This window comes from Schistocerca americana, chromosome 10, assembly GCF_021461395.2.
Source record: "Schistocerca americana isolate TAMUIC-IGC-003095 chromosome 10, iqSchAmer2.1, whole genome shotgun sequence".
Classification (NCBI taxonomy): Eukaryota; Metazoa; Arthropoda; class Insecta; order Orthoptera; family Acrididae; genus Schistocerca; species Schistocerca americana.
In genome coordinates, this window is record NC_060128.1 from 168,114,797 (window position 1) to 168,136,870 (window position 22,074).

A 22,074-nucleotide genomic window follows, 5' to 3' on the forward strand; every position below is an offset into this window, starting at 1 on the left:
TACCGACGATACGTATCTACGAGCAGACGTCGACGTGGAGTACCTAAAAAGGGAACCACAAGAGAGTTGGGGATGCTTCAATACCCGAGGGAGGGCTCGAACCTCCGCCGGGACCAGTCGCACAGTCCAGGACTGCAGCGCCTGAGACCGCTCGGCTAATCCCGCGCGACCATAAATTTCAACCTGATTGCCTGAGAAAAAGGATTCTTAACAGTTGGGCAGACAGACGCCTGGCAGGCAGGCAGACATACAGAAAACGAAATGATCCCATAATTTTTCCGTTTGAGGTATGGAATCCTGAGAAACAAGCTGTGCAACAGTTAGGTGTCTAGAAAGTGCAGACCCGTGTTGAAACGCTTGGCTCCTAAGGACGCCAAGTAATGCTGAAGCAGGGAAGGTGGTTTTAGTTTGGCTCACTGGGTACTTCTCCGGTGGGAGGCCGCTGTTGGTGGCGAACATCTCGCGCAGGACGTCGAGCGCTTCGTCGTGCCTGCCGACAGCGAGCAGGAACTTGGGGCTTTCCGGCAGCAGCAGCCACAGCCCCAGGAAGGTGGCGGCGCTGGGAACAGCGCCCAGGATCAGGAAAACCCTCCAGGACCGCATCGTGATCCACGGCAGCGGGGCAGCCCAGGGCTGAGGAATCACCGCCCAAGCCAGTCCTGAAACGTCGAGTACTGGATCAGGAAGAGGTTCTGGGATTTGCAAACACACTGACCAAGCCAATCCTTCAACACTCAGCTCTGGACCAGGAAGAGGCGACATGAGCACACAGTGTATCAGGTACAGGTGCCAGGAGCTGGAGATACAGAGACCAAGCCAATGATGAAATAGCCTTGGATCAGAAAGGGACCAGAAGAGTAGATAGTGATTCACAGCAGCTGGGCTGTCCATGTTCTGCTGAATCACCATCCAGGCCAGTCCTGAAAAGTCAAGTCTTGATTAGTAAGTGGAGACATGAGCGACTGATTCGCTCATGAAGCCAGTCCTGGATCAGAAACAGCCCTCAGGTGTGAGGGCAATTCATGGCAGTTGAGACGTCCATGTTGTGCAGAATAACCCTCCAAGCCCGACCTGAAATGTCAAGCCCTGGACTGGGAAAAGGTGCCAGTAGATGTGTGATTACCAATCAATGCAATCTCGATATACCAGGAAGAAGCCCCATGAGCAGACAGTAATTCACAGAAGTTGGGCTGCCGTTCTGCAGAATCACTGCACAAGCCAGTTCTGAAACGTCAAATTCTGGATCAGTAAGAGGTGCCAAGAGTTTCAGATACACCGACCAAACCAGTCCTGAAACACTGAGCTCTGGATCAGGAAGAGACCCAGAAGCAGATGGTGACTCACAGTAGTTGATGATCCTATGTCCTGCAGAATCAACACCCAAGCCAGTCCTGAAACGCCAAGTACTGGATCATAAATTGGTACTGGGAGTTGCAGTTTTAACGCTGGAATTCAATATGGTGTTGGCCCACCCTTAGCCTTGATGACAGCTTTCACTCTCGCAGGCATATGTTCAATCGGGTGCTGAAGGTTTCTTGGGGAATGGCAGCCCATTCTTCATGCAGTGCTGCACTGAGGACAGGTATCGATGTCGGTTGGTGAGGTCTGGCACAAAGTCGGCGTTCCAAAACATCCCAAAGGTTTTCTACAGGATTCAGGTCAGGATTCTGTGCAGGCCAGTCCATTACAGGGATGTTATTGTCATGTAACCAGTGCCACAGGCCGTGAATTATGAACGGGTGTTTGATGGTGTTAAAGATGCAGTCGCCAGTGGGAAGCAAGAAGGTGCTTAAAGCATCAATGTAGGCTTCTGCTGTGATAGTGCCACGCAAAACAACAAGGGGTGCAGCCCCCTCCATGAAAAACACGACCACACCATAACACCACCAACTCCGAATTTTACTGTTGGCACTACACGTGTTGGCAGATGACGTTCACCGGGCATTCACAATAACCACACTCTGCCATCGGATCGCCACATTGTGTATCGTGATTCGTCACTCCACACAACGTTTTTCCACTGTTCAATCATCCTATGTTCACGATCCTTCCACCAACCTAGGCGTCGTTTGACACTTACTGCTATGTGTGGCTTATGAGCAGCTGCTCGACCATGAAATCCAAGTTTTCTTGCCTCCTGCCTAAATGTCATAGTACTTGCAGTGGACCCTGATACAGTTTGAAATTCGTGTGTGATGGTCTGGATAGATGTCTGCATATTACACATTACGACCCTCTTCAACTGTCGGAAGTCTCTGTTAGTCAACAGACGAGGTCGGCCTGTACGCTTTTGTGCTGTACGTGTCCCTTCACTTTTCCACTTCACTATCACATCGGAAACAGAGAACCTAGGGATGTTTAGGAGTGTGGAAATCTCGCGTACAGACGTATGACACAAGTGACACCCAATTACCTGATCACGTTCCAAGTCCGTGAGTTCCGTGGAGCGCACCATTCTGCTCTGTCACGATGTCTGATGACTACTGAGGCAGCTGATATGGAGTACCTGGCAGTAGGTGGCAGCGCAATGCATCTAATAAAAAAATAACATGTTTTTGGGGGTGTCCGGATAATTTTGATGTGATTGACTTGGCGCCGCTTCCACTTTATGAAGGCACCCCCACTACTGTGGATCACCATGCACTTATGGCATCTCTCCCATCATCTGCGATATTGTGGAATGGAAGATGTCTCCGTCAGTCTTTGGTGGCTTACTTGAGGCAGGGGCACAGTAGAACCATCGTGGGGTGTAGCTGACTATGTCCAGCTGTAAGTTGGAAATGTTTTCGAACAGCAGGTTCCCGTATTGCAAGAGAAATCATCAACATGAAGTGCCGTATGGCTGTGAGGTTACACACGGCTATGGAATCACCGCCAAATCCAGTTCTACAACATTAATTCCCGGATCTTGAGTCCAAACCGTGAACAGCTGTCCCCCTGTGCAGAATCATCTACATCTACATCTACATGGTTACTCTGCAATTCACACTTAAGTGCCTGGCAGAGGGTTCATCGAACCATTTTCATACTACTTCTGTACCATTCCACTCTCGAATGGCGCGTGGGAAAAAGGAAAACCTAAATCTTTCCGTTAAAGCTCTGATTTCTCTTATTTTATTATGATGATCATTTCTCCCTACGTACGTGGGTGTCAACAAAATATTTACGCAATCGGAAGGGAAAGTTGGTGATTGAAACTTCGTAAATAGATCTCACCGCCAAGAAGACCGCCTTTGTTTCAGTGCCTACCACCCCAACTCGAGTATCATATCAGTGACACTCTCACGCCTATTGCGCGATAACACGAAACGAGCTGCCCTTCTTTGCACTGTTTAGATGTCCTCTGTCAATCCTACCTGGTAAGGATCCCATACCGCGCAGCAATATTCCAGCAGAGGAAGGACAACTGTAATGTAGGCTGCCTCTTTAATGGGACTGCCAACAAAGCGCAGTCTTTGTTTCGCCCTCCCCACAATATTATCTATGTGGTCTTTACAATTTAACTTGCTCCTAATTGTAATTCCTAGGCATTTAGTCGAATTCACAGCCCTTAGGTTTGTGCAATTTATCGTACACCCAAAATGTATCGGATTTCTTTTAGTACCCATGTGGATGACCTCGCACTTTTCTTTGTTTAGTGCTAATTGCCACTTTTCGCACCATACAGGAATTCTCTCTAGATCATCTTGTAATTGGAATTGATCGTCTGATAATTTTACTAGACGGTAAATTACAGCGTCATCTGCAAACATATTAAGGAGGCTGCTCAGATTATCACCTAGATCATTTATATAAATCAGGAGTAGCAGAGGGCCTATGACACTACCTTGTGGAACGCCAGACATTACTTCTGTTCTACTCGATGATTTACCGTCCATCACTACAAACTGTGACCTCTCTGAGAGTACATCACGAATCCAGTCACACAACTGAGACGATACTCCATATGCACGCAATTTGATTAATAGTAGCTTGTGAGGAACGGTATCAAAAGCCTTCTGGAAATCTAGGATTATGGAATCGATCTGAGATCCCTTGTCGACAGCACTCATTACTTCATGGAAATAAAGCTATGTTGCACTAAAAAGTTTGAGTCCCTGCTGGTTATGTACCAATAAGTCATTTTTTTCAAGGTGATTCATAATGTTCGAGTACAGTATATGCTCCAAAATCCTACTGCAAATTGAGGTCAGTGATACGGGTCTGTAATTCAAAGGGTTACTCCTATTTCCCCTTCTTGAATATTCGTGTGACCTGTGCTACTTTCCAGTCTTTAGGAACAGACCTTTCGTCAAGTGAGTGGTTGTATATGATGGCTAAGAAAGGCACTATTGTTTCTGCACACTCTGAGAGGAACCTTGTAGGTATACCATCTGGACTGGAAGACTTGGCTTTCTTAAGTGAACTGAGTTGTTTCACAACTTCCAAGCCAATCCTACAACGCTACGTCCTGGATCAGGAAGCGACGCCATGAGTATACAGGGATTCACAGCATCTAGGTTGCTCATGGCTGTGGAATAGCCCCACAATCCAAGACTGGAACACATAGCCTGGAAGTTGAAACTTAGCGCTAGCTTAAAACCGTGCACTCGACCAGGACTTTGACCCAAATTTCCACCTCTCAGAGGGAAATCCTATAGCGATGGAAGTTTCCCGCCATTGACAGATATAGAAGTAACTCTGTGTGTGTGCCAGGGAAGTGCGTTGCAAGCATTACTGTTCATGTTCTATGTTAATGAACTGGTAGGTATCATTAATAGCAAATTCAGACTTTTGGTAGATAGCGCCGTTATTTATAGTGAAGTAATGTCTGAGAAAAGATGCACAAGAATACAATCGGATCGAAATAAGATTTCAAAGTGATGCAAAGAATGGCAACTTGCCTAAAATGTTCAGAAATGTAAAACTGTGCACTTCAAAAGTCTAAAAAGATTTAGTATTCTATCTCTACAGTTTCAACGAATCACAGCTGGAACTGGTCAACATGTACAATTACGATGGTGTAACATTTGGGAAGGATTTGAAATGAAACCATAGCATAGGCTAAGTAGCGGGTAAAGCAGGTTGTAGACTTGGGTTTAGTGGTAGAATATTAGGGAAATATAATCGGTCTACAAAGGAGACTGCTTACGAACAACTCGACCGACCTATTGTAGATATTGCTCATGAGTGTAGTATCAGTACGAGGATATTGAACTGTTATAGAGAAGGGCAACATGAATGGCGACAGGTTTATTTGGCACATAGGCGAGTGTTACAGACAGCGAAAAAACTAGAGTGGCAGACACTTTAAGATAGACATGAACTATCCTGAGAAAGCTTACTTTCAGAGCTCCAGAACAAGTAAATAACTTTTTATACCTGGGATCCACTGTCATGTAGAATTTTATAAAAAACATAATATTTACGCCAGTGACTGTAACACTTTCTATATTTCACGATTGCAATTTCGGCCTTAGGCCATTATCAAGTGAAGATGTTATGTCAGCTCGTTTTAGGTTGAGATGGCCTAATAGCCATAACATATTCACTTGATAATGGCCTAAGGCCGAAATTGCAGTCGGGAAATAAAGAAAGTGCTACAGTCACTGGCGTAAATAAGATTTATAAAATTTCAGAACAAGCTTTAAATTGTGAATCTAGGAGTATGCTACAACCCCATATGTAAAGCCCTCATAGGGATTGTGAGGAAAGGATTAAATTATATTGCAGCATGCACATATGCATTTAAACATTCTTCTCACACTCTATACATGAAAGTTCCCTCTGTTATGTGCTTCACAGCGGTTTGAACAGTGTGCATGTAGACGTAGGCTCATGGAAGCCCTTCACAGCTTTACTTCCTCCAACGCATCCCTCCTATTTTTGGAACTTCACATAAGCTTTCGTGCATACCCTTCGAGGACTAACGCTCCTGGAAGAAAAGTTATCGTGCAGAAATAGCTTAGCGAAAGGCTAAAGGATTATTTCCAGAATGAAGTCATTTTTTATGTCCAGGATTATCAAGAGGTGTAAGAAGTGAGCAGTGATCCATAGCAACAGTGCTGAAGATAGCTGCGAATTCACTGCCAAGGCCAAACCTGGAATAACAGGTTATGAATCAGGAAGAGGCGCTAGGAGCACATGGTGATCCGCAGTAAGGGGATTGTCCACAGCTACAGAATCATAACCCGGGCAAAATGGAACAAGTGCTGAAACGTAAAGAGATATTATGAGTGCACAGTATCCATGACAACAGGGCTGCCCATGGCTTCAGAGTCATCTCCATAGCCATACTGGGACATCAAATCCTGCATCAGGAACTGACGACAGCAGTGCACGTTAATCAGTCTGTAGGAGCCCATATTTTATCAAGGGAGCGGTTGTATATTACAGCTAAATATGGAGCTGTTGTATCAGATAATCCGAAAAAAACTTTTAAGATATACAAATGGGACCAGAAGACTTGCTTCACTACACACCTGTGTCTGGAACAGACTGCTTAGGTATTGTTGAGGGGCGTTCAACAAGTTACGCCACACATTTTTTCTGGGAGCAGTTGGCTTTATTCAGGATTCCAACAAACCATTTTATTCCCCACTCTTTTGACAACAAACCCTATTTTTCACATAATCTCCGTTCAGTGCGACGGCCTTATGCCACCTGTATGTGCGCGCCTGTATACCTGCATGGTGCCACTCCACTGGTCGATATTGGAGCCGTAACATTCCCATCGACCCTGTACTGCGGAGTGCATCTCTCATTGGACTGAGAAATTGAAGTCGGAAGTCGCGAGTCCATGCGCAAACTTTTGAGTTCCCCAACTTGTGGACGAGTGTGCCAGCACTACCAGCAGAGACGTCCCGTTGAGCAGCGAGCTGTCTGATTGTGATACGTCCATCACCTTGAGTGAGAGTGTCCGCACGTTCCAGCATTGCAGCAGTCAAAGCTATGTGCGGCTGGCTGGCACACGGCAGATCGGACAGGTTCGTGCGACGTTGTAGTGGTGATGACAGACGCCTTGGCTAACGACTCACCGTTCTTTTGTTCACTGCCAGGTCCCCGTCGACATCCAGCATGCGCCTATGAATATCTGCGATGTTCTGGTTTTCCGCCAAAAGAAACTCACTTATAGCTCTCTGCCTGGAACGCACCTCCGTTACGGACGCCATTTTGAAGGCTATGTATAGCTCCACCACCTACTGGAACTTCATGAAACTATACGGGAAGCAGGAACATTCCACGACGTCTCACAACAAATTTAGCGTTTTTTCAACCGACACTGACCGAGAAAAAAATGTGTTGCATTAATCTTCAAAGTTGCCTACGCTCCTCGCAACTTGGGCCCACTAAGTTAAGCTGCCTGAGACCAACAGTTACGATTTAAAAAATTTTCTCGGAACTGGCCTGTGAGCATAATGAACATCGTTAAAATGAGTGAATCAATTAATATTGATGCCCTCCATCGGTGTTGTGTGAAAATGTAGTGTTTATACAACACGTTTTGATAGTGACTTACTTCGTGTTTTCCTCTGGAGTAATGAATCGTAACGCGGCCTATCATTAGACAGAACCTGCAACTCAACTGGTTCCACGAGGAGCGCCATGGAGAGGAAGATGCAGACGTAGACGATGGCCTGGGTGCGCGTCTTGTCCGAGTGGAACTCCCCCAGGTAGGCGTACGTCACGGCAGAGGGTCCGCAGATCCTGAAGATGAAACACAGAAACAGAAACACCCAGATGAAAGTGTGTATAACGCTCACCTTCAGCGACGAAGATAATTTTATTTTAAACTAGCTGCAGTGTCCAGCTTCGCTCAGGGTTTTTAATATCTGACACACAAAATGATTGGCCGTGTGCATATTTCATACTCATAGCGAATGCAAGCCTTATGGAAAACTGCAATCGCTTTAAATCGAAGGGCAATTTGATCACGGGGTGTCCACAGAATGTGACGAATGAACGTGTCTTCACCTGCACCATTCATAAAAATCACGTTATAGGTTTCTGGTTCTGACTTTTGGAAATATTCAAAAATTTCAAAAAATTGATTACTGATAACAATTACGTCATACAATATGCTTTTATTAGTTTTAAACTGCAAACTATGAAACATTCCTATAATGCAAAATGTAGCTAAAATCTGACGGTAAAATACATACTTTTATCATATCAGTCGCTTAAATTTCTGCAAGACGCATTTTGACTCTAAAAATATGTACATGTGCTCAATGAATAAATATTTTATGTATTTTTTTAATATTTCGTTCAATTTAAATACATATTTAGCCATCACAGGTGAAAAATGTCTAATTATTTAAAAAAGACATACCGATTTATCAACTTATTTCATTGTATTTTTGGAAAATTCATCTCCTATTGTTTGAGTTCAGTTTTCAATGTTTCAAGTAGGGCTGTGTTCGAGCATGACCCGAACTGTTTGAACCATTTACTTCACAGTTCGGGAAATCTCGTGTTCTGCTCGATCTTTTGATCGGCCCGCCATCTAGTGAGTGTTGTTGGTACTGTATCCAAGACCCGTCTTAGCATTTGTGTGGCACTGTAGATTTTAATAATTAAAATCACTGTGAAACGCGGCTAACATATATTTTAGCGTATGTGGAATGTGTAACAACGGCAAGTAATCAATAAATAAGAGTCTTCAATCATGTTTCTGTCAAATTCTCAATCTTTCGCTCGTCCCGCGATCTAGTGGCGTCTCACAGTACTATGTCCGAGACTAGTATTGCCCCTGTAATTTATTTTCGCAATAGAAATTACAATCAATTTACCACGATATTTTTCGTTTGTTAGGTATTTAATTTTTCATTAATTCTGTTCACAGTTTCATCTGAATATAGAAAATTGAAGTAAATCGGCAAAGAACTTTGAAGTAAATCAATGAAGTAATTTTGAGGAGAAATCATTTACAGCATACAAACTGTGATTCATTTTAGCAGCATCCTGGTAGAACTAATTGGTTTGATTTGCTAAACTGAAGTAAAGCCACAACACGATACTTCGTTTTATTGAACTCCCTAGGTTTGGGTTGTCAGTAGCAGGGTCGTTTTGATCATTTGCGTGTGTGACGTTTCCATTACAGAGACAATGTTAGACAATCACACATACGCATGCTATATGCCACACACACCACGGGGATTTAGAATCATTTTTACGTATTTGAGAAATCTTTTAAATTTGTGCAGCGTTTGCGTTTTCATCTGCCGCCAGCCCACCCCTTCGTGAGGAATTGAAATAACAATAAAGAAAGAGAGAAAAAAAAGCCATGCAACGGCACAACTGATCATCAAATGGCTAGTGGCACCGCCTGACTCATCGAGGTAATCTGTCATCGCATGTGGACTCTGGTGCGTACTGGATTACTGCGTTACAGGACAACTTGGCTTTGGATCCCTTAGACATTCTGGTGAATCATCTTGTTCTGTTTCGGGCTCTCGTGCACTTGGACAGCTTACGAACTACACAGATGGAAAAAAACTTGCAGCGCCAAGAAGAAACCGTGTGACATATTTCTACATCGGAATGATGTCTGTTCAGATTGTAACACCAGAGCTCTAGTGATCTATTAATTTATTTCGCTTTTTTGTTTTACTTAGCATTCTGTAGTTAAATTGTTGTAAATATTATTTGACTGTATCGATATCGTAAGAGTGTTTACTTCTTTCTTTGTAAAAACTTTGATGACCTGATAAAATGCTATGCAATGTATTCTCTTTATTAGTTAAACACTTTGTCTCATTTGGTCGGAGACAAGACTTCCTGAATATATTTGGAATTTAGGTGAATAATTTTTTGTAGAAATGTCAATATGTGCAAATGTTCCGTTTTATTTAATATATTTGGTTGCTGTTAAGTAATTGCTGGCCGGCCGGTGTTGCCGAGCGGTTCTAGGCGCTTCAGTCTGGAACCGCGCGACCGCTACTGTCGCAGGTTCGAATCCTGCCTCGGGCATGGATGTGTGTGATATCTTTAAGTTAGTTAGGTTTAAGTAGTTCTAAGTTCTAGGGGACTGATGACCTCAGATGTTAAGTCCCATAGTGCTCAGAGCCATTTGAACCATTTGTAATTGCTGATCTTCACTTGGGGTTCTTAGGTCTTTATATGCATAAAAGGTGTTGTGGTTCCCCTCGGAACGGAATCTTGCAGCGCGCGCAAAATGTGGTTGGCATGAAGGAAGAGGTGGGACAACGAGTAAGTCGGACACGAGCTACTGAACCGCCAATAGCACATGTAACAACAGTGGATTGTACTGGTGCCGGAGAGGCTTTGTGTGCCGTTTCCCAATGTGCCAACGCCTCGGATGGATGGATTAATAGCTAGCTCTGTTTTGGAGCTGGTATCTGTCATCGCCACCAGGAAGTGACAGAACTTTATCATTATCAACTGCTGATCCACCTGCCAGGTCGTACTCGCCACCACATTGCGCAATCACTGCAACGGAAATAAGGAGTTGTAGAAATGTAACGTGAAGGATCAGTTTATGTGGATGTTTTATTTGTTACAAATAATAAGGTAAACCAAAAACTATACTTTGAAATCTTACCTTGAGTTATCCCCAGTCACATAACCACTTAGGATCGTTTCCATGCTAAATTTGCTTACTTAGTGTCCATGTTGCGAAAATCTTAAAGCTCAGTTGTTAACTAAATAATGCCCCTTTAATATAGTAAGAACAAAGTAATTAAATTTAAAGTTAATGTTGCAAAAGTGTGTGAGATGGTAAATGATGTCTGCTGAAGATATTTTTGCAATTGAAACTGCTTATTTCAATGTTTGTAAGCTTTCAAAAAGCATAATGTGAATAATTCATTTTAAAGTAATGGAATAGTAAAAAGAGATATTAAAACAATTTGCTGTTAGTTTCAAAAGTAAGTGTTTTCATAACTGTGGCTCATAGTGTTTTGCATAGTAAAGATCGTAGTGCAGCCTGTTGAAAAATTCAAAAAGGTGAGTCATTGTCTTATAATTAAGTCAGTTTGTGTCGCAGTGCAGTAAAAGTTAAAAACTATCACTGTTGAAAGTTATATATTCACATTTGCTAACTTATTGGTCCCTATGTGTGTTAAAGAATATATTGCCAGTTTAACAGGATCAATATTCTGTCTTTTGTGTTCACTGATAGAAAGTTATTAACAAAAAGAGCTTTACCTATAAAGATAGTAACTTCTTTTCTCCAGGGAACTGTGAGAAATTATTTCCTAGTGAACTCTAATTTTCAAGTCAGGTAGAAAAGTAATTGGTAAAGAGAGACTAAATTTATGCCCAATTTCATAATTCTACAGTAAACTTTAATGACAACGTTATTGAAACTGTTTGGCAGAAGGGTGTGTCATTATATGTTGTGCTCATGCAAACAGGTTTGTTCTGCTATAACTGTCAGCACTCTCTTTAACGTTAACATATGCTTGTGACTGGGTTCTTTGCACTCTCGTGTGGGAAAGTATAGACTGTGTCTATCCATTTAAGGTACTTAAATCTATTTTTTGAACAGGAATGTTACACATTCTTATGCCTAATTAGGCTGGCGACCGTTTTCCTTTATCATTTGAACAGTTTAAATAGGTAAAATATTATCTGTTACATGTTGTATATTATTAATAATTCTGGTTTTCACGTCCGATAGGCAACCTCCTTTAGGCACATCATGGTCAAAGCAACAAAATTTCTTTCAGAGGGTAACATTGCACTGCTTCTATGTGCCATAATTGGTTAACAAAATAGTTTCAGAACTTAAATAAGGAGCAGTATGAGTGTTACACATGACTTTTGCCGTGACAGGACTATTTGTTCTGTTGTAACATTGCGCGTAGTAAACCAACTTTAGTAACAGATAGCACAAGCTACGTAAGCAGTTAATGTTATAAGATACCGCGCCAGTCGCATAAGAGTGGCCCCAGTAGCGCCACCACGAGGGTGCAAATCAGGTTCGCCTTAAACACACGTTGGACCGGTCGTTAGCGTTAGTTACCTTTGAATTCGACTCGGTGAGTTATTAACAAAACATGCCTTTAAGGTAGCGAAGACTCCATCATCAAGACGTCACTGAGTTTGGGCAATGTCGTGTAATAGGGCTACGGAAAATTGACGTACCTTCTACGACACTGCAGAGAGTCTTTGCAGAAATGTGGCTACTGTACATGATTGCTGAGAGTGGTCACGGTTGCAAGAAGACCAGCTTCCTAGAGGAAAGAAAATCGTGTTCAGCATATCGCTCTGGCGCATCGTGCTGCATCTGCAGCAGCAATTTGAGCAGCAGTTTGTACGTCAGTAACACTGTCACAAATCGGTTACTTCAGGGACAGGTCTGAGCCAGACGGCCTGTCGCGTGATTTCCACTGGTCCCAAGCCTCCGCCGTTTGCTATTTCACTGGTGTCAAGCGAGAGCACGCTGGCGGGCAGAGTGGAGGGGTGGTGTTTTTCTAATGAAAACTGGTTCTGCCTCGATGCCAGTCATGAGCGTGTGTTGATCAGACAGAGTAGTTGAGGGCCTGCAACCCACCTGCCTGCGTGCTTAACACACTGGACCTACACCTGGAGTCATGGTCTGGGGTGCGATTTTGTAAGGCAGCAGGAGCACCCTCGCGGTTATCTCACGCACGCTGACTTGAAATTAGTACGCCATTCTGGTGCTTCGACCTGTTAAACTGCCAGTCATGAACAAGGTTCTAGGGGATGTTTTCCAACAGGATAACCCTCGCCCAATTACCGCTGTTGTAACCCAACATGCTCTTCAGAGCGTCGACATATTGTCGTGGCCTGCTCGATCACCAGATCTGTCTCCAACCGAGCATGTATGGGACATCACTGGACATAAACTCCAAAGTCAGCCCCATTCAGCATTAGCTGTCCCTATACAGGCGGACGAAGTGCAAAAAAGAAAAAAAAAATGTTCAAATGTGTGTGAAATCTTATGGGACTTAACTGTTAAGGTCATCAGTCCCTAAGCTTACACACTACTTAACCTAAATTACCCTAAGTACAAACACACACACTCATCCCCGAGGGAGGACTCGAACCACCGCCGGGACCAGCCACACAGTCCACGACTTCAGCGCCCTAGACCGCTCGGCTAATCCAGCGCGGCGGACCACGTGCAACAGGCATGGAACTCTATCCTGCAAACTGACATTCGGCATCTTTTCCACACAATGCATGCACGTTTTCAGGCTTGCGTTTAACATTCAGCCGGTTACACCGGTTGTTAATGTACCAGCATTTCACATTTGCAATGGCTTACCTCGCGCTCACATTGACCTGTGATCTAGCAATACTGGTTCAAATGGCTCTGAGCACTATTGGACAACATCTGCGGTCATCAGAACTACTTATACCTAACTAACCTAAGGACATCACACACATCCATGCCAGAGGCAGGATTCGAATCTGCGACCGTAGTGGTCGCGTCGTTCCAGACTGAAGCGCCTAGAACCGCTCGGCCACGCTGGTCGGCTGATCTAGCAATACTAATTACTTCACTATATTACATAGAGAAAAATATTCCCAAAACTTCATCACTGTACATTAATTATTTTTGCGACAGACCGTGGTTGTGTTGAATAAATCAATGTATTCGTCGATCTTAGTACGGAATACTTCATCATGCGACGCCGTTGGCTGCGATGGACTCACCAGACGCCGTTGAGGAACCTGAAGAATATGAGGAGAGGCAGCGTGGGCATGAGGGCGGCCGCCACAGAGCACACCAAGTTGAGGGCGAGCGTCACCAGCAGCACCTGCCGCCGGCCGCGCGTGTCCGCCACGAAGCCCCACAGGTGCGAGCTCACGATCATGCCTGAGGATGGAACACCATGTTAATGCCGAAACATGTACTAGCCGCTCAGTTCAGAGACCTTGACACTCTCATGTCATATCAGATAGCAGCAGAAGAACTGTACACTGTGGCGCACAGAAGTCGTCGGATACCTCCTAATATCGTGTCGGATCTCCTTTTTCTGGTGTAGTGCAGCAACTCGGCATGGGATGGACTCAACAAGTCGTTGGGAGTCCCCCGCACAAATACTGAGCTATACTGCTTCTGCAGACTACATAACTGCGGAAGTGTTACTGGTGTAGAATTTTATGCACGAACTTAGCTTTCGATTTTGTGCCATAAATGTTCGATGGGATTCACATAGGGAGATCTGGATTGCCAAGTCATTCGCTCGAATTATCCAGTTATTTTCAAACCAACGGCGAACAATTATAGTCATCCATAAAAATTCCAGCGTTATTCGGCAACATTTAATCCATGAATAGCTGAAAGTTGCCGAATACAACCAGAGGGTCTAGTCCATTCCACGTAAAGAAATCATTATAGAGAAACCACCACCTTCGCGGCTGCCCCCGTCAGAGGTTCGAATGCTCCCTCGGACATGTGTGTGTGTGTGTGTGTGTGTGTGTGTGTGTGTGTGTTTGTGTGTGTGTGTGTGTGTGTGTGTTGTCCTTAGTGTAAGTTGGTTTAAGTTCGACTAAGTAGTGCGTAAGCCTAGGGACTGATGACCTCAGCAGTTGGTCCCACAGTCCTTACCAAAAATTTCCAGTTTTTCCAAAACCACCACCTTGTCCAGTGCCTTGTTGACAACTTGGGTCCATGGCTTCGCGGGGTTGCGCCACACTCGCTTCCTACCATCACCTCTTACCAACTGAAATCGGGATTCATTTGACCAGGTACGGTTTTCCAGCCGTCTAGGGTCCAACCGATATGGTCACGAGGCCAGGAGAGTCGCAGTAGGTGATGTCGTCGTGCTGTTAGCAAAGGCACTCACGTCGGTTGTCTGCTGCCACAGCCCATTACTGCCAACTTTCGGCACACTGCCATAACGCATACGTTCCTCGTACGTACCACATTTATTTCTGCTGCTATTCATGCAGTGTTGTTTGTCTGTTAGCACTGACAACTCTACGCTAACGCCGCTGTTCTCTGTCGTTAAGTGAATGCCGTCGGCCACTCGTGGTTATAATTATGTAAAGCCTACAGTTTGGTACTCTCGGTGCCCTCTTAACGCTGTGGATCGGGTAATACTGTATTTCCTAAAGACTTAGGAAATGGAATGTCACATCCGTCTAGCTCCAACTACCATTCCGCGTTCAAAGTTTATTATCTACCGTCATGCGCCCATAATCAGGAATCACGTATCGCTGGAGTAAAAATACCTTGTATACGCGATACTACCGCCATCCGTATATGTGGAGATCGATATTTTATGACTTTTGTCACCTCCACCTATTACGTCACAAATCAAAAAGCAGTTCAAGAAGAGTGTGATAGATATATTTGTGGGACGAGATCTCCTTACATGGGGTTTGGAGTATACAGAAAAGAAAGCAGACGGCGCTGCATTCGGCGCAATACTGAAACCTCGCAAAAGCGAAACTATATAGCTGCTTACTACTACCGGTCTAAATGGACATTCTTACGAAACGCAAGTAATGTAACCGACGAAATGAAAACGTTTACGAAAGGGAACGCCAGTGAAATAAATTGTGATAAATCTTTAGCCAAAAACATGTCACATAAGCTTTTAAATTCATTATGTTCACATGTGTAATCTGTCAACTGCCACTACTTTTAGCTTCAGGTAACACTCAAGCTGCTTTGTTTTGTAAATATCGTTCTTCTTCCGTACAGTAATTTCATTATTTTCTTAATTTTTTTCCTGGGACTGTGAGCGCATAAATCAACTTCACTTCCAACAGAAACAGCTGTTGTAGGACACTTTGTGGAACTTTCAGTGTTTGTGCCATTGCTGGAATTTTCATTCATGTTTTCAATCTGAAAGTAGCATGTGGGTATTATTTACTTCCACGTCTGGATGAACAGTCAATAATGACGATTGACAGTCATCCGAAATTAATTAGAAATAAACTAGCGTGGACGGATAGCTAAACAGCTTAAAGAAATTGGTCGTCGTAAGTGGGATATACGGGTTCGTGTCTTGGTCGGACACAAATTTTCATATGTCACTAATAGATACAATATCTATATCTAACACAGTTGATGCCAAGATATTCGCAGTCAGCGTATTTATTTCGAATTAAAATAGATATTACTCTGAATGAAGACAGTAGACTGCATTGATAATTTATGTAAAAGTTTTAAGTTAGTCCAAGATCCAAAAATTCACTCTGGCGTATTATGTAATATGAATCATATTCTTTAAATAAAAGACGATTCATGTGTTACAAAGAAACTTCTTCCAAGCTTTGTCCTAAATATGAGATGTGTTTGAGCGTTTCCATTATGCAACTGTTAGTGTGGAACGTGTTCTTCATCATTTTCTTCCAGCAGTAACTATGACAATAAATCGTAATCACTAATTTGAGAAACGTGTGTCTCCTTGGACGAACTGTTCACGACTGAGCTGCCGGTTGCTTGCATGTTGCGCCATGAGGCAGTACACTCGTATAAAAATATAGATATGTTAAAGACCTAGGTAACTAAAAACACAGTCGTATTAAAATTCAGTGTTTTGTCAAAATTTCAAAACACTTGGTCAAGAACTTTCGAAGATACATCAATTTGAAAAAAAAGAACATTTACATTTTTATTTATATGTGTTACGAACCCTTCTGCTAAAATCTTTTGGGGAGGGTGTGGAAGGGGGAGCCATGATCCTGCCGCTGTGCCCCTCCCCCCCCCCCTCTCTCACTCTGTCTATCTCTCTCTCTCTCTCTCTCTCTATGTCTATGTATCTCTCTTTATCTTTCTCTCTCGGCAACGGATACGTTTCTCTCCGTGAGGACAGAGCCACATGAAAAATGTCTAGTCGGCTCATCTCGTAAGACAGATCTGTACAAGACAAGAAGGAGAAGGCACGACCAGCGAGACACAGTGTTAGTGACGTGTGTACTCACCCACGTAGATGGTTCCGCTGAGGAAGCCCTTTTCGAATGACGTCATATCGAAGTCGCACTGGGCCGCCGGCGTGACGTAGGCCGCCGCCAGAGACTCGAAAATCATGGAGATGAGGCAGAAGCCGCAGACAGTCACCAGCACGTAATGGAAGCGGCCCACCCCTGGAACACACGCATCGCTACCAGCTGTGATTGATCTTGCGGGCTTCCTGAAGATGTGTCCGGTGGAGGACAATTAGGACTTCACAGTGCAGTTCCTCGCGTACCAGCAATATTTACTTAGGTACGCATTTCGTCTGGTAACATTACGGCCTTCTGGCCCACAAACCAGACATACTCAGGAAGTTGAGTCTCCACTGCATATGGTACATGAACAGCCCATAGTTAATATATGTAATGAATGTAAATGTGGCTTATCCAAGCATGGCACTATGACATCCTCTCCCAGGCCTAAGGGGATTGTACAGTCCTCGATGCCCCAACCATGCAGAAGGTTTTAGTTTGGAACTGCGGTGTTTGGTCGAAGATGTGGGTGTCAAAAGATGGCCTCACGACAATGAACTTCTGATGGACAGTCGATGAAGAGCTGGGAATCAAGTGCCAAAACGTTCGAGTATATTGGAGAATTTTGTAAAATGTTTGATAAAGAATTTTCCAGAAGGTTCTAGAAATCTCTAAAATGTTCCAGAATGTACTAGAATTTATTTCGTATCCCAACACTTTCATTTTCCCTAATCTGCTTTAAACGATTTCCAAGAGTATGTTGAAGCATGGATCTAGTCATCGCCCGTATATGTCTTTCTGATCTGGACTATATCCCCACCAGAAAAGTATAATCGAAGATTTGAGAACATTCTTAAATATCCTGGAACATCTTGGGATATTCTGGAAAATTCTACAATATTCTGGAAAATCCTAAAACATTCTGGAACATTCCAGAAAACTCTACGATTTTCCCTGAAAACACTAGAACATTCTGAAATATTATAGAGCACTTTTGTTTCTGGTGGTACTGATGGTTTTCTTGTAGTGCAGTATAGAGATTTTCAGTAGCAGTCGTTGTGGTTGTAGAGCTACGAGTGTCTGCAGTCGTTGCCATCACACTGTGTTGGTCACTAGAACACCTTCTGTCTCTTTCCAGTCAACATACTTTTCGAGAGAAAAATTAGATATGGTTCTATAATGATCTCGAGCTTTTACAAGTATTGTCGAATATCAACATACGTTTTTTTCTAGAAGATTCCAGAATGGTCTAGAATAGTCCGGAGTGCTTTATGAGGGTGATTTGATAAGTCTGGTAAATTTCCATGAAAGAAGGGAACATTTTTGTACTGCCTTCATATTTTGTAAGCCTGATTGTCTATGGCCCGAGTGATATTTTACGAAAGTTTTGAGGTTCTAGCTAAGCTACTGTTTACTAAACATTGCCTTGGGTGATAGAAGTATTCTAAGTATGATGTATACAAATTTATTTATTTATTTTTTTTGGTTACTTAGGCAGTATTGAAGATAATAAACTAATGTAACACACTTATACAAAGCAGTAATTCATACTGCTTGTATGAGAACAAAAACTGTCTGTCGACAACATGGCGGATAACGCAGTGCGCCTGTGTAAAATACGTGAGAAAAACATGTTTGTGCTGTTACAAAAAAGAAGAAAAGCCAAGAAAAAACAAGGAGAGGAAAACGTAAGTAAAATTATCAACTGATAGGGCGTAACTTTAAACTCACGAAATTGAAGTAAATGATTGGAATCGTTGCTTTTGCACAGACCAGCTGCAGCATCCAAACTGCTGTCGATATTGTACCACTGTAGAAACTGAAGATACATGTAATTTGCCAGCTGAAGATGGGTGCAAACCCGAAATGCATATTGGCATAAATAAAACGCATTAAAAAAAGTGGCTGGTCGCTGTATTTTTATAGTAAAATATCATTAGAAGAAAATCGAGATCCATGCTGTTATTAAACATTTTCATTTGATGGGTTGGATTACTGTACAGAACAGAACTGGATGAAGTTCACGCGGGCTCTGCACCACCATTAAAGACAATTTACTTTTCTATTCATGAATTTAAACGTGGTCGGTCAAGCACCGAAGATGAAGCATGCTCCATCAATCCGATTGAGGTCACCAGAATGGAAGCCTTTGACAAAATCCATAATGCAGTGAATACACAGTGTGTGGTGGGGCGATCACTCTGTTGTAGAAATAATTGAAAAGCCAAGATTGCTTAAATACTGTTTACTGGATAACCGGTTTCAAGTCACCAAAGGTGCCATCATCGGTTCTGTGAAGATATAACGTGACAGGTTTGACGGAGGGCTTACATGAGTTACACTATACACATCACTATTAGTACAGTACCACATACCTGAATGTAGGTTAACGTTTATGAACCATTTGGATATAACGACACATGAGGTAGGCCAGCTGATATAAAATCATTGTCACAAAAATAAAAAACAACTGCTCTTATAGTCATTATTTTCCATCAGATGTGTAAAACCGAAATCACAAGATGAAACTACTAGCTACACGACCGCTGCGCGACTAACAACGGTCGGCATCACACTGCCCTATTCCGCGCTGGTTTCACCTGCTGCGGTTCTAGTGGTTCACGACCGGCCACCAGACAGCGCTGTCCCAGCAGTGAACACACAGTCCCACGGTATAACCACTCATTACTACTACGATACAACTTTACTATTACTGCTAATCAAATACTATTCAAAGAACACTTTCGCATACACTCACTGTACATACTATACATGCTATGCATACTATACATAGCCTACTACAAAGTACGTCAATTACAGAGTAAAAACATCTGAAGCAAAGGCATTATCCATATTAGCGCCATAAAAACTGTACAATTTACCCTTATTGATATATGGAAGTCAGGAATTTACACATAGTAAGCTGTTCATAACACGACTTGATACAATGTGACGAGTGATTAAAACCTATATGCTGGGCTTTACGTGTCTGGGCACTACGGTTGAAACGCTAAAAAAAGTACTAACGTGCTATAAAAGGCTGTCATCATCTATACACTCATTATGAACGTAGTACGGACGGACTATGAAAACCTGCATAGGCACACGAAATTAAGGAAGGCCAGGTCAGAAAAGTCTATAGGTGGTTTTCCCGAGCATAACAGATACACAACACCAATCATAGTTTCTGAACACGCCGCACAGGATCTCTAAAGCACCGCATCAAATATGTCAAAGAAATTCTAATTGGTCGTTCAACAATTTGCTTGGAAACCACTTTCTGTTTTCGTAAATTTCTAGATAGATAGATGTAAATTTCTATGTTTTCCAAAACGTTGAGTTTACTTCCTTTAGGTCCTTTACGAAAGATTTTCATACCTTGTTGCACATCAGTAAGTTTATGGTTCGAGTCCCGCAGATGGTCACCCAAAGCGGATTTATTGTGGGCACCCGTGTGCTCACGAGTGTTCGTAAAAAACCATCTCCCCGTTTACCCAACATAAAAGCCATCACACCCGCCACATTTTAATCTGTATACCCCTGTGTTCCTAAATTTATCGGTGCTGTCTTCAATCGTATGGCTAAGTTTCGAGCGCAAACTACACTCCTGGAAACTGAAATAAGAACACCGTGAATTCATTGTCCCAGGAAGGGGAAACTTTATTGACACATTCCTGGGGTCAGATACATCACATGATCACACTGACAGAACCACAGGCACATAGACACAGACAACAGAGCATGCACAATGTCGGCACTAGTACGGTGTATATCCACCTTTCGCAGCAATGCAGGCTGCTATTCTCCCATGGAGACGATCGTAGAGATGCTGGATGTAGTCCTGTGGAACGGCTTGCCATGCCATTTCCACCTGGCGCCTCAGTTGGACCAGCGTTCGTGCTGGACGTGCAGACCGCGTGAGACGACGCTTCATCCAGTCCCAAACATGCTCAATGGGGGACAGATCCGGAGATCTTGCTGGCCAGGGTAGTTGACTTACACCTTCTAGAGCACGTTGGGTGGCACGGGATACATGCGGACGTGCATTGTCCTGTTGGAACAGCAAGTTCCCTTGCCGGTCTAGGAATGGTAGAACGATGGGTTCGATGACGGTTTGGATGTACCGTGCACTATTCAGTGTCCCCTCGACGATCACCAGTGGTGTACGGCCAGTGTAGGAGATCGCTCCCCACACCATGATGCCGGGTGTTGGCCCTGTGTGTCTCGGTCGTATGCAGTCCTGATTGTAGCGCTCACCTGCACGGCGCCAAACACGCATACGACCATCATTGGCACCAAGGCAGAAGCGACTCTCATCGCTGAAGACGACACGTCTCCATTCGTACCTCCATTCACGCCTGTCGCGACAGCACTGGAGGCGGGCTGCACGATGTTGGGGCGTGAGCGGAAGACGGCCTAACGGTGTGCGGGACCGTAGCCCAGCTTCATGGAGACGGTTGCGAATGGTTCTCGCCGATACCCCAGGAGCAACAGTGTCCCTAATTTGCTGGGAAGTGGCGGTGCGGTCCCCTACGGCACTGCGTAGGATCCTACGGTCTTGGCGTGCATCCGTGCGTCGCTGCGGTCCGGTCCCAGGTCGACGGGCACGTGCACCTTCCGCCGACTACTGGCGACAACATCGATGTACTGTGGAGACCTCACGCCCCACGTGTTGAGCAATTCGGCGGTACGTCCACCCGGCCTCCCGCATGCCCACTATACGCCCTCGCTAAAGTCCGCCAACTGCACATACGGTTCACGTCCACGCTGTCGCGGCATGCTACCAGTGTTAAAGACTGCGATGGAGCTCCGTATGCCACGGCAAACTGGCTGACACTGACGGCGGCGGTGCACAAATGCTGCGCAGCTAGCGCCATTCGACGGCCAACACCGCGATTCCTGGTGTGTCCGCTGTGCCGTGCGTGTGATTATTGCTTGTACAGCCCTCTCGCAGTGTCCAGAGCAAGTATGGTGGATCTGACACACCGGTGTCAATGTGTTCTTTTTTCCATGTCTAGGAGTGTATTTTTCGTGCTAAATGCCAGGACCATGCCGGACTTACGAAACTGTCGGTGTATTCTGTCAGAAGACGGGCCTTGATATGTCATTGGAACATACTTTTTACCCCTACTATTCTTAGACGGCCTTCCCTTCTTGCCCCTGCTTTTTTTTAAATTTTTGTATACAACCTGTCCACCATGGCCGCATCATAACCAT

The 22,074-nt window shown here is 43.9% G+C and overlaps 1 protein-coding gene across 1 annotated transcript in view; it reads right to left on the reverse strand.

Moving 5' to 3' along the window:
* The window catches only part of LOC124552343, a 99,621-nt gene extending 77,547 nt beyond the window's left edge, over window positions 1-22,074 (reverse strand). Inside the window, exons 1-6 of the mRNA XM_047126612.1 lie at window positions 22,047-22,074; window positions 16,855-17,016; window positions 13,630-13,792; window positions 7,499-7,686; window positions 1,147-1,365; window positions 418-920 (exon numbers count right to left, since the gene is read on the reverse strand). Of these exons, the coding sequence (XP_046982568.1) occupies window positions 418-920; window positions 1,147-1,365; window positions 7,499-7,686; window positions 13,630-13,792; window positions 16,855-17,016; window positions 22,047-22,074 (1,263 nt within the window). The remainder of the gene's footprint in view (window positions 1-417; window positions 921-1,146; window positions 1,366-7,498; window positions 7,687-13,629; window positions 13,793-16,854; window positions 17,017-22,046) is intronic.